The 11,779-nt window shown below is 58.5% G+C and overlaps 3 protein-coding genes across 6 annotated transcripts in view; 1 reads left to right on the top strand and 2 right to left on the bottom strand.

Annotated features, from left to right (window-relative positions):
• The window catches only part of LOC121914803 (coronin-7-like), a 57,084-nt gene extending 56,282 nt beyond the window's left edge, over positions 1-802 (bottom strand). For both annotated transcript variants that reach the window (XR_006100587.1, XM_042438508.1), the window contains exon 1: positions 647-802. Coding sequence is in view for 1 of the 2 variants with exons in the window: in XM_042438508.1 (XP_042294442.1) it covers positions 647-706 (60 nt within the window). In the remaining variant the exon portion in view is untranslated. The remainder of the gene's footprint in view (positions 1-646) is intronic.
• Positions 803-6,672: 5,870 nt separating this feature from the next.
• LOC121914806 (hemoglobin subunit alpha-D-like) lies at positions 6,673-7,503 on the top strand. Its single transcript, XM_042438510.1, has 3 exons — positions 6,673-6,826; positions 6,962-7,166; positions 7,258-7,503. The coding sequence occupies exons 1-3, from the start codon at positions 6,732-6,734 to the stop codon at positions 7,384-7,386; spliced, it is 429 nt and encodes a 142-aa protein (XP_042294444.1). The 5' UTR covers positions 6,673-6,731; the 3' UTR covers positions 7,387-7,503.
• A 542-nt stretch (positions 7,504-8,045) lies between these two features.
• On the bottom strand, positions 8,046-11,760 carry LOC121914586 (hemoglobin subunit alpha-1-like). 3 transcript variants are annotated; one of them, XM_042438136.1, is made up of 4 exons: positions 11,639-11,760; positions 10,827-10,946; positions 8,538-8,760; positions 8,046-8,285 (listed from the first exon to the last, which is right to left on the bottom strand). In XM_042438136.1, exons 1-4 carry the CDS (start codon positions 11,659-11,661, stop codon positions 8,154-8,156), a joined length of 498 nt encoding a protein of 165 aa, XP_042294070.1. In that variant the 5' UTR covers positions 11,662-11,760; the 3' UTR covers positions 8,046-8,153. The 3 variants fall into 3 exon arrangements, with proteins under 3 accessions (XP_042294070.1, XP_042294068.1, XP_042294069.1); XM_042438134.1 differs by lacking the exons at positions 8,046-8,285; positions 8,538-8,760 and having other exon boundaries at positions 9,032-10,946; XM_042438135.1 differs by lacking the exons at positions 8,046-8,285; positions 8,538-8,760 and having other exon boundaries at positions 9,032-10,946; positions 11,159-11,714.
• Between the last annotated feature and the right edge of the window lie 19 nt (positions 11,761-11,779).

The raw sequence follows: 11,779 nt of genomic DNA, 5'->3' as shown, positions 1-11,779 counted from the left end.
GGCATGGCATGGCATGGCATGGCATGGCATGGCATGGCATGGCATGGCATGGCAAGGGAAGGGGCCCAGAGTCCAGGCTGGGGCCAGTGGAAGCTCCAACAGGAATGGAGGAGGGCATGACCAAAGCAAAGCTCAGCAAAAGACTGACATGCAACCTCACAAAAGGTGCCCTCGCACACAGAGGGGCGAGAAGGAGCAAGCAAGGAAGGAAGGGCACTTGATGCCCCCAAACCCCAGCAAAGGGGTCCCAGGTCCCAGCCTTGGAGGGCAGACCCACTTCCGAAGGGGCAGGAGCTAAGGAGCAGCCCTTCAAGGTGCCAGGCATCTGGGCACATCTGGCAGAGGAGAGCTGGAAGCGCCTGGCACCCGAGCGGAAGGGAAGGGAAGGGCAGGGCAGGGCAAAGGTGCCAGCGGTGCCCGGGGGAAGGGGCTCCTCTCGGACAGACCCCTCCCCAGGGAGGAAGGGCGGGGCTTCCTGGGGTGGGGCCCAGGAGGAAGGAAGGAAGGATGGGAGGCAGGGGGTCGGGTGCGTGGGGCCATCGGGAGCAAGGAGGCCTGACCAAGGCAAAGCCCAGCCACCTGATGCCCGCTCAGAATGGAAAGAGGGGCGAATGGAGAAGGAGGAGGGTGGGCTGGCCTTCCCTACCTCCCTCCGGGAAACCTTGGCCTCCGCGTGCCGGAACCTGGACGCCTTGAAGCGGCTCATGCTCGCCGCCGCCTTCTTCTTCTTCTCCGCCGCCGCCGCCGGGATCCGAGCTGAATCCGTTTGGGCCGGCAAGCCCCGCCCCTTGTCCAAGCCCCGCCCCTTCCCCCTCCTCTTTCTCTGCCGCCGCCGCCGCCAGTGGAGGGAGGGAGGGAGGGAGCTCGTCCAAGGCGGGGCTGGCCCCTGCCTGCTGCGAGGCTTTGCCCCAGGCGCCAGGCGGCAGCAGGGCAAAGGTTCCGGGAAAGCACCCCTCCGCCTTCCCGCAGCAGATGCCTCTCCAAAAAGGCTTCCACCCCACTCTCCGTCCAGTCCTTGGCCTCCAGGGCTTGGAAGTGTTTTACAAATGGATGCATTCCCGAAAGCAAGCCTGGCTTTGGCCATTTGGAATGGAAGGGCCCCATCTCCCATCCTCCGCCTCTGGGGGCGATGGGCCTTGAGCCTCCATGGGCTTGGCACCCACCTTGCATGAGAAGAGGCTTGAGCATCCCTAGATTTTGGTATCTATGGCGGGGAGGAGCCAAGGGCCCACGGTACAGTCATAGCGCTGTGATCCCCTTTGAACTGCTGTGGCTGCATCCGAGGGCATCCTGGGATTTGTAGTTTGGGGAGGCACAAGAGTTCTCTGGATTCCCAGGAAAGTGGGAGGCAGGCGCTGCCCTTGTGTAGCGGCAAGAAGAGCCCCAGGGCTCCAGGATGGCCAGGGAGAGCTCAGAGGACCCAGGCCGCCTGGGAGGAGGACGCCCCTGAAGCCCTTCCTTCCTTCTGGCTTGAATGGAGGAGGCACTCTCACGCTCCCCATCCGCCAAAGCTGCAGGAGAACTCAGCCAGGGCCCAAAGAGACAGGCCCCAATAAAGCTGCTTCGGGTCACTTTGGAAGTGTGCTGTTTACATGATGACACAGGCATCTGAAGCGGTCCTTAGGGCTGGAGCATGGCTTCTGGCCTCTTAGGACGCATGCAGCGTTTAAGCACCGTGCCTCCAAAGTGACCCAAAGCTGCTTTATTCTGGCCGGTCTGTTTGGGCCCTCGGTCTCCTTTCTTGAGACACTGTGACTTCATAGAGTCCTGGAGTTGGAAGAGGCCCCAAGAAGGGCCCCTTTCTGCCATCCAACCGCTGCTTGAAAGACCTCCATTTACTATCTAAATAGCGAGGCACGCCCCATAAAAGCCATGGCCCAGCCGTCCTTCTGGAAACATTGCCAGGGACCAAGCGATGGAGGCGGAAGCATGGCTTCCCTCTTGTTGCTCCGAATAGGCAGGAAAAACAGGCTTGAAGGGGCTTCGCCATCACAGCGAGGAGCAGGAAGGAGCCCACCATCCCTCCGTCTTTTTCCTGCCTCCTCCTCGGCTCCAAGGAGGCTGCGCTCCTCCCTTCCTTGACTGTGGTGTTTATCAGACGAGCTCTTAAAGAGGTACTATTCCAGTGTGACTCCTCTAGCTGCCTCCTGTTGCATGCTGGGATTGGCAGTTTTAAGGAGGGGTATTTAGAATTCTCAGGCAGAGAAGTTCAGCTCCTTAAAACTGCCAATCCCAGCATGCAACAGGAGGCTGCTAGAGGAGTCACACTGGAATAGTAGCTCTTTAAGAGCATAGTGTGATAAACACCTCTGTCTTAAAGACGTTAATAGTTCTTCTCTCCTGCCTTGGAAACCACCTACAAAAACAACTATGGTCCCAAACACACTGCAGGAATAATTCAGTTTGAGACCTCTTTGACTGCCCTGGCTCAGTGCTAGGGAATCCTGGGAATTGTAGTTTATTGCAGTACCACCAGACCTCAGGCGAAAATGTCTCACAAAACTACAGTTCCCAGAATTCATTAGCACTGAGCCAGGACAGTTAAAGCGGTCTCAAAGTGGGTTATTTCTGCAGAGTGTTTTGGACCTATGTTTTCTCCAGACTTTGGCCCCACACCGGAGGCATACTTGAAGAAGAAGTGAGTGGTGGTGATCCCATTCCTGAGCCTATCTATCTTTGTGGGTTTTGAAGGAGGCTTCGTCGTTTACCTCAGAACTAGTGCCAGTGGAAAGTTTCCCGCCAAAACCAACTGCCATCTTCTCTCCTTCCTCCACCAACGATCCTCTCAGACCGAAGAGGCCAGAGAGGATTAGGAGAAGGATTTTGCAGGTGCCCCGTCGTCATCCCCTCGTTTGCCTTTTTTTCTAAAGGAGAGGCAAAGCTGGAACCATTTTGCTTAAGGGCAGCAAAGGCAAAAGAGGAAAGGCCTGCTGCTTCTGCTAAGCAATATGCCTCTGGCAAAACAAAGGAAAGGAGTAACTGGAGTTCATTCCTCACAAGAAAGAAAGAAAGAAAGAAAGATCAGGGCTTTTCAGAAGCTCCTTCGTCAACCATTATACTGTTCACTCTTGCTCCCAAATGGTGTGTGTGTCTGTTTCAGTGTAGTGGCTTGAGCACTGGACTGTGTCTCTGGGGACCAGGCTTTGAACCCCGGCTCAGCCATATAAACCCATTGGGTGACCTTGTCAAGCCACATTTTCTCAGCCTCAGAGGGTGGCAACGGAAAAAAACCTCTGAAGAAACTTGCCAAGAAGGCCCCATTATAGGTCTGCCTTAGGGTTGCCATCAGTCGAAAACAACTTGAAGGCACACACAACCAGGACAACAAGCCCTGCACCCCCAGCAACACTCCCTTCGGTGGCTGAGCTGCCTCTCCTCCCTGCTCCTTATCTCTGCTTTACACCCTCAATGCCAGCTTTCTGGCTTCTTGGATGGCAACAGAATTTGCAAGCCAAGGGCCAGAATGTCTTCTGTTGAGTGTGTTGGGGGGTCCTCTCCTCAGCCAGCCCCCCTAAAGTCTATAGAGCTCCAGCCCCCATCCCAACCCCTCCCCATTCAAGTGCCAGTTTAATGTGGGAGCCAGCAACTGGGGCCAGGGATGGCCTGCAGCCCTGGGCTCCAAAGTGGCCACATTCTTGCTCCTTCTGCAAGTTGCCAGGAGCTCTCCGTGTTGAAATTGGGGGGGGGGGGGGGGGGGCGGCGGCAGCGGCAGCGGCAGCGGTGGTTGAGCTTGACCACTCTGACCTCAACCAGACATTAGCCTCCAGAGGCATCAAACGACAAGCCCTCATCACCCATATCCCTGACCGTTGGACAAGGAGAGGGAATTGTGGGTGCGCACAAATGGGTGGCATGTGCATGTTTCAGTATTTCTATGTCACTTTCCAGCCCACATGGGCTCCCAAGATAATGAATACATAGGACTCTAGAGTTGGAAGGGACCCCAAAGGCCATCTACTCCAACCCCATTCTGCCACATGTCAATTAAAGCAAAGAAAATTTAAAAACAAAATCATTAAAATACTCTTTAAAAACCAGCCTAGAAACAATCCCAGAATCCTTTTTTAAAACAGCAGTTTCAAACACTGAATGCCAGGTGGACCCACACTCTTTTGGCTGCCCACCGGAGGCCTAAAAGGGGTCCAGCCTACCCTCCTTGGCAAGGAGTTCCACAGATGAGGCACCATTACAGACAAAGCCTAACTTTGTGAGGTGCTGCCACTTGCAACAGGCCTCCTTTGGAAGTCTAAAATTCCTGGCAGGCTCATAGGTGGGCTGCCATCCTGCAGGCTCCCCAGGAGAGATCCCTCCCTCTCAGCTGCAATGCCACCTCCAGCCATTTCCAAAATCTCAGAAGCAAAACCACCCTCTCTATGGGGTGTTTCTGACCCTGCTTTGCAAGGGCTGGGTGGGAAAGAGAGGGTCTTGCCATGGCTGGAGGAGGGAAAGAAGGAGAAAGCAGGGCCGAACTTGCAGGTGGCCTTTCCAAGGGCCAGAGAAACATGGATGGTCCCTGTCCCCCACCCCAATTCCTTCTCAAGAGCCAGGGAGGAGTCTGGATGTTGCCCCCTTCCCACACATCTAGGTTCTCCCTTCTCTGCCTCCTTTCCTGAGCAGAGGCATCTCCACTGGGTGAGCCTGCTGAGTACCCGCTGTGCCCATTTCTAAAGACCCCCAACCATCCATGCAGAAAGCCTCCTCAACCCAGGAGCTGAGGGTCAGCTTGCATGAGGGGCCTTTGCCTCCAGCAGAGGTGGGCAGATGGTTGGGGGAGGAAGGGGCCATGGCTTTCTGCCACAGACACCTCTGCTGCCTCTCCCTGTCAGAACTCCAAAGCCATTAACTAATCAATATTCCCATCCACTGTAGTTACTGTTCATATTGTTGTAATGGCTTAAAATTGTAGTCTGCCAGCTTGCTTTGCTATGGGGGTTGGGATGCTTTGGCGGGATAATTGCATAGGTCTGGAATGCACTGTTTAATTAGTAAGAGACATCTGCAGAGCTTCTCCAAGGTCACCCTGCTTTCTCTAGCCTGGGAAGCAAACAGGAGGAAGAGGTGTGGGGAGTAGAAGGCGGGAGAGTAAAAAAGGTGGGGGCCAGCCAGGAGTGCTTTTAACTTGAGGCTTGAGATTTGTTTTTCAGAGTTCACTAAAAAGTCTGTCTGATCACTTTCATTCATATCTCAATAAACTTCACTGCTTTTAAGCAAGTTGCTGTTGGAGATTATTGGTGAAGGTTGTTGGATCTTACACTCCCTCTGCAAGCTGGGTGCTGATAAGGCTGGCTGTGGGGCAGATAGCTGCCAGGGAGGGGGACGCCCTCGGTGCCAAGAGCATCAGCCATCTCAGCTCTTTTCTGCTTGCATGAGACAGCCCAAGCATGGCAGCCAGGGGCCTGGCAGAGCAGTCAAAGGGCTTCCAAGAAGGGTGCCCTCTTCCCCAGGCCCCCCCAAGTCAGAGCGCCAAAAGGGAGGAGATTCCAGGGGCAAAGACAGTTTGGAGGAGAGTAAACCTCTTCAAAATAACTCCTATCCTAGAAAACCCTTGGGAGGGTCCCAGAAGCTAGAGACATCTTCACGACATTCTCTGAAGGTGCCAGACACAGATGCTGGCCAAAGGGCGGGAATAAGTTCTTCCAAAACAAGGCTACATCGCCTGAAGCCCCCCCCCCCCGCCCCCCCCCCCCAAAAAAAAGCTATCTTCAAGACACTTAAGAACAAACTCCCAATCATGGCTTAATACCAACCCAGAAAGTGATTCAAAATGAGAGGGCCATGCTATGGACCTGGAGTTTGTTGGAATTGTCGTTTGGTGAGATATTCAGCCTGGTTTGCCAGAGTGTTCTAGGGCCTTACTGAACTACAAATCCCATGATAGAGTCATGGCAATCTAAACGGTGTCAAACTGCTTTTAATTCTGCTTTGCGGAGGCACCACTACAGGAGGGCATTTTCCCGTCTCTCTCCCCTCCTATGAAAGCCAGTGCAGTGGTTTGAGCATTGCACTGTGGCCCTTGGGGGAGCAGGGTCTCAGCCGTGGAAGCCCCCCGGCTGGGACACTGGGGACAAGTCACGCTCTCTCAGCCTCAGAGGATGGGCAAACCTCCCCAGGACACGTCTTTGGTGCAGCAGTTGGACTATGGCTCTGGAGACCGTAGTTTGGATCCTTGCTGGGCTGTTAAGCCCACTGGGTGACTGCGGTGAAGCCACACTCTCTCAGCCTCAGAGGATGGCAAAGGCAGCCCCTCTGGAGAAACGTGCCAAGAAAAACCCATGAGTATGAAATGACTGGAAGGCCCACAGCAACAGCAGCCCTCCCTGGAGAAGTCACTTTGCTACCCAGGCAGGTGGCTGCCCCTTCTGCCCCATTGGTGCCAGGACACACTAAAACAAACGACAGCACTTGTCCATAGGGAAACCAGACTTGACCACAGGGAATCGTTGCAGAATACTTGCCTTATGTTTGGCTATGGGCCAGCATTCCCCAGTGATTCCCTCTGTGCCAGCCTTCCTTCCCCAATGTTTCCCTCGGGGCCAGTATGGTTCCCCGGGGGCCGGTGCTGCTGCCCTGCGCCTGGGGCTGCGCTATCGGTGCCCTGGGTCCCGGGTGCCTCCCTCGCCTCCTGGGCACCCAGATAAGCCGAGGGCGTCGGCTGCCTCCCCGGAAGCCCCTCCTCTATATAAAGGCTGGTGCCCTGCGGAGCCCCAATAGTCCAAGAAAGAGCTGCCAGGATGGTGCTGACGGCGGACGAGCGGAAGGTGCTGACCTCCACCTGGGCCAAAGTCTCAGGGCACCTGGACGAGATGGGCGGGGATGCCCTGTGCAGGTGAGCAAGGGAAGGCAGGGGCCCCATTGCCATCCTTCCATCCCAGCAGAGGAAGGCAGGGACCCCATGGCCTGGCCTGGCCTGCCCTCCGTCAGCCCTCCATCTCTCCCTCCATCCTTCTTCTCTCTCTCTCAGGATGCTCACGACCTTTCCGCAGACCAAGACCTACTTCCCGCACTACGACATGAGCCCGGGCTCCAAAGACCTCCAGCACCACGGGCAGAAGGTGGCCAAGGCCCTGGACAACGCCCTCCACCACCTGGACAACGTCCGGGGCACCATGTCCGACCTGGCCGACCTCCACGCCTACAACCTCCGCGTCGACCCCGTCAACTTCAAGGCAAGGAGAGCCAGGGAAGGAGGCCCTTTGGGGGCCCGGGGGGTCCCCTTCCCTCCTTTGACCCCCTTCTCTTGCTTCCTTCCCATTGCAGCTGCTGGCCAAGTGCTTCCACGTGGTCCTGGCCACCTACCTGCGCGCCGACTACACCTGCTACGTCTACCTCTGCCTTGACAAGTTCTTCTACCTCCTGGCCGAGGTCCTCACCGAGAAGTACAGATGAGCGCCCATGCCTCCCTGCCGCTGCTGCCTCCGGCGAGGCTTCTGCCTCGGAGACCCTCCTCCGCCCCCTTCCTTCGCCCCTTCCTCAGAATAAAAGGCCTCTGCCGCCACCTGCCTACCTGCCGCCTGAGCCTCCGTTCTTGGGGGAGGGACCCTCGGGCTGACTGGGGAGGGGCTACTGGGGGGCAGCGGGGGCTTCCCCCATAGACAGAGAGACCCCCACGGAAGGAGAGGGACCCGCGGGGGGGCTATGGGTTCTCCTTGTGGGAAGCCCCCAAGGGATGGGGAGGGGAGGGCACAGCGCCCCCACGAAAGCCCCTCCACAGCAAAGGCTTGGGCGAAGCGAGGGGAGGGGGGAGGAATGGGTCCAAGGAGAGAACGAGGGGGAGGCGGGGAGGGGGCTCTCGGGGGGGTCAAGGGCCCAATCTGGTGGAGGGCCGGGGCTTGCGGTCCCAGGCTCCCTGCCCCATGGCGGCCCGCCCCTCGGAGCCACTCCGGCCCTCGGGGGGGCGCCTGCCTTGAACCCAGGCCACCTGCCCACTTGCCAGTCCCTCATCCTCCCTGGCTTCCCCCGGGCGACTCAGGGGACCCCCCCCCAGTGGCCCTCAGCCTTCCTCCGGCTTCTGCCCTCCGTCCCTCCCGCCCAGTTCCCCCGGCCAAGGGCCCCAGATCCCGAGCGGAGGCACCTGCATTTCCCAGCGGCCCCCAGTCTCTTTATTCGACCCATCTCATCCATACAAACATAAGGAGGGGGTCCGGAGCCCAGGGCTAGAGGGCATAGCCGGCTTCCACCTCCTCCTGGACGATCTGGAAGAACTTCTGCCAGGAGAGCCTCTTCTCGGCAGTGAAGGCTGTGCCCAGGAGGTCCTCGAAGGTGCAGAGGATGGCCTGGAACAAGAACTGAGCGGCGAGGAAGAGGCTGTCAGGAGGGGGAAGGGGGCTGCGCGGCCGAGAGCCCTCCCAGGGACCCCTCGAGCTCCGTGGAAAGGGGCACCGGACGTGGACCGGGGCTGGAGTGTCAGGATGGGGCACCAAAGGGCCCTGCTCCCTGCCTGCCCTCAGCTGCCCAGGGCTACCCTCCTCTCCAGGGCAAGGGCCTGGCAGCCCTTCCCCTCCTCCCACTGCCCCCCAGCCAGCCTGTTCGGGTGGTACCTGGAACATCCCCGAAGGGACCGAGTGGATGTTCTTGTGGCTGTCCACCAAACGCCCCAACAACTTGCAGGCCTGCTTCCAGTTCTCCAGGTTCTCTATCACTTGGTTAAAGGCTACCATGACCCTCCGGCCGTGGAAGGCCACCTGCGGGTGGGTCTGAAGGTTGCCCTCCGTGGGAACGGTCTTGAAGTACTTCTTACTCGCAGGGTGATCCTTAAAGAATCTGCATCGAGGGCAGACAGTTACTGGGAGGAACTCAAGGCCCAAAGGACATAAGAGGGGGCTCTTGCCTGCCAGGAGGGCCCTGGCTTGGCCCACTAGCTCTAGGCCAGCGCCTGCCTCATGGGCCCCTTGCCTAGACCTCTCCCTGGCTCCCTCTTGCTTCTCCTGGCTTCCTTGGCCATTTGCCTGCTGGGCTACTGTTCCCCCAAAGAGAGGGTCCCTCCAACCCCCCCCCGCTCCTATCAGACCCCCAAGGTCTCTGTGGCCTCAGAGATGCTTCCCTCCCAAATCCAGTGCACCGGATGACTCTTCCCTGCCATTTTAACTGGCAAGGATGCAAACAGCACCCCGTATGTCCAGTACACCAGGTTGGGGAGCTTACTGGCGCATCATGGAGGAACAAGGACTCAGACCCAGAGTGGGCAGAGGGTCATTCCCATTCAGGGCCACCACAGTGACCCCCACCATAGCCATGAGCTGTCGGCCAGGGTGAGCTACATGGAGCGCACAGCTCTTCCCTTGCACCGGCTCCCGTGGGGACCGGGTGCTGCTTTTGCCGGGTGGGGGGCAGGAGGGGGCCTTGTCGGTGGCTCCCCAGGCCCTGAAGCCCCTGCCCCAGGGAACCAGAGTGGCCCTTTCCCCATGGCCTTCCTGCGACAGGCAAAGGCCTCTTCGTCCAGGAGGGGTCTTAACACACGAGGGGTGCACCTTTTTTCCTTCTTTACTAAGGTCCCTTTAGAATGGTTTGTTTCATCTGTGTTTGCACTGAAATGTCCTGAATATGTTTATAGTTTTATCACTTGCATCTGCTCTTAAAACTTGTGAGCTGCCTTGAAGATCTTTTTTTTTTTGAGGGGGGGGGGGGAGAGGGGATAAAATTAAATGTCCAAGAATACAAGTCCATCAGGGCTGCAGCACAGGGCTTTCCCTACTTGAGTGCCAGAGAGGGTCTGGGGGAAAGGGCTGGGGAGAGCTGTGCTTGGGCTGCAGGTCAAGGGAAAGCCTCCCTGGGTCAGGGCAGAGCCCCTCCTGTTCAGCCACCATTTCCCATAGTCCCCTCCTCATCCACCCGGCCTTTTCGGTGAGCCCAGTCATGCCGGCTGGTATTTGGTAAGTTCCACGTTGTGCTGTTGACCCATCCATGGGTCTTATCAATATTCAGAACCTGCCCCTGACTTATCCATGAGGTCGATGTATAATATCCAGTGCTCTGAAACATCCCTTTCTTCCCCACACCTCTTTGCCATCACTCCACACACCAGGAATCACTGGCACTCTGGGTTCCAGCTGTCCCCCGAACCCCCGGATCCTAAGGCCCGACTCTGGCCCCTCCAGTTCCAAAGGGCCAGGCAGCAGCAGCAGCAGCAGCAGCAGCAGCAGAAGGGGATGCGGAGGGGAGGCCCAAGACACTGGATGCAGGGACACTGGGGGACAGAGTGGACACTCCTGGGACAGAAGCACAAGCAGCCTGGCCGGGGGGGGGGGGGGGTTGCGCACGTGCAGATATGCATCAGGACAGAAGAACAGTTCTCAATGAGAAGACAGCAAGTGATGTAGCAAATCGTTTTGCCTATTGCTTGGCACTCCCTGTGCTTGAACCTCATAGGCCTTAGTTTCCTCCCAAAAGCAGCCCTGACTCCACCGAAGGGAAAGGGATGCTGAGGCTTCCCCTTCCTGCGCTGTCGCTCTTCACGAAGAACGCCCAAGGCATCTAAAAAGGCACCACTTGCCAGGTCCTCAGGGAGCAGGAGCCCCTGTTTACGAGGCCATGATGGTTTGGGGGAGTGCAGCCGATGGGTCCTGCTTTGAGAGGCTGCCCGAGCGGAGAAGGGGTCGAGGCCAGTTCTGGAAGCCAAGGGGGCCCAGCGCCATCCAGGTTCAGGGAGGCAGGTGCCTCGCCCAGAGAGGGCTGGGGCATAGCTGCTCCCCCAAGGCATCCCTAGGGCCAGAAAAGAGTTGCGGAGCGCCCTCCTGCATGGGCTCTCCTGACCCTCTGTCTGACAGGCAATAAGGGGCGAGGGAGACCCAGAGGGGCTGCCGCCTTTGGGATGCAAGAGCAGGCCTTGCCTGATGACCACCAGCCTGCCATTTTCCTCCGCATTCTCAAACGCTGCGGCCCAGATCTCTCGGATGTGCTTCCGATCGGACTGCGTCATCCTCTCCAAGCTGAGGTCCGAAGAAGGCAGCCTGGGGAGGAGAGAAGGGAGTGGGCACGCTGCACTCAGGCCCCTGGGCCAAAGGGCCCCTTCCTCAGCAGGGCTCAGGCCGAGGACATTTGGACGACCGACCGGATGGGCCCTGGCTCCCAGCCCCAGCGGAGCAGCCCCAGGAAGGGCCTCTTGGGCTCCTGCCGCCTCCCTCCAAAGGAGCTGCTGAGGGCAACTGGGGGCCCCAGAGACCTCTCCCTCTCTCTCCTCCGCTTGTCCACAGGCACAAAGAGCGCAAGCCTCCTGGACGGGAAGCGCAAAGGCACATGATGGGGGCACGGAGGAAAAGGAAGGGCAGTGTCTGTGAGAGTTGCGGGGGACCCTGAGAAGCAGAGAAAGAGAGCGGCGTCAGGGAGCTTCTTTGGGGCCTCTAAACCAAACCCTTTGCCCGACTGGCCCTTTCCCCAGGAGGTCTGTCTTGGCAGTGCCAGGCTCCCAGGGCCCTGGGCTCCTTTCGCCTCCCTCTGGCTTCTCTCTCTCTCTCTATGGGAAGCAGCGTGGCCTAGTGGTCTGAGTGCTGGACTCTGGAGCCCAATGGCGACCGTGTGCGAGTCACACTCTCTCAGCCTCAGGGGCAGGCAAGGGCAAGGCTTGGCTGAGGCTCGCCAGGAGTCGGAGAGGGCCAGGTGAGTCCCTCCGCTGCCCGCTCGGCTCCCGCAGGCACTGACTCACCGGCTCCCCGAGGCCTGCGCCATGGCCCTGGGGCCACGCCGGACCTTCGGCCGGAGAGCCCCTGACCCCGACCTCCTCCTCCTCCTCCCCTTCCTCGCTCGGCCTCTCCTTGGAGCACAGGCGGCCCCGCAACGGATGCCC

The sequence above is a fragment of the Sceloporus undulatus genome, chromosome 8 (genome assembly GCF_019175285.1).
Source record: "Sceloporus undulatus isolate JIND9_A2432 ecotype Alabama chromosome 8, SceUnd_v1.1, whole genome shotgun sequence".
NCBI lineage: Eukaryota > Metazoa > Chordata > Lepidosauria > Squamata > Phrynosomatidae > Sceloporus > Sceloporus undulatus.
Note: the sequence above shows the minus strand (reverse complement) of the source record. Positions and strands in the feature narration are given on the sequence as shown.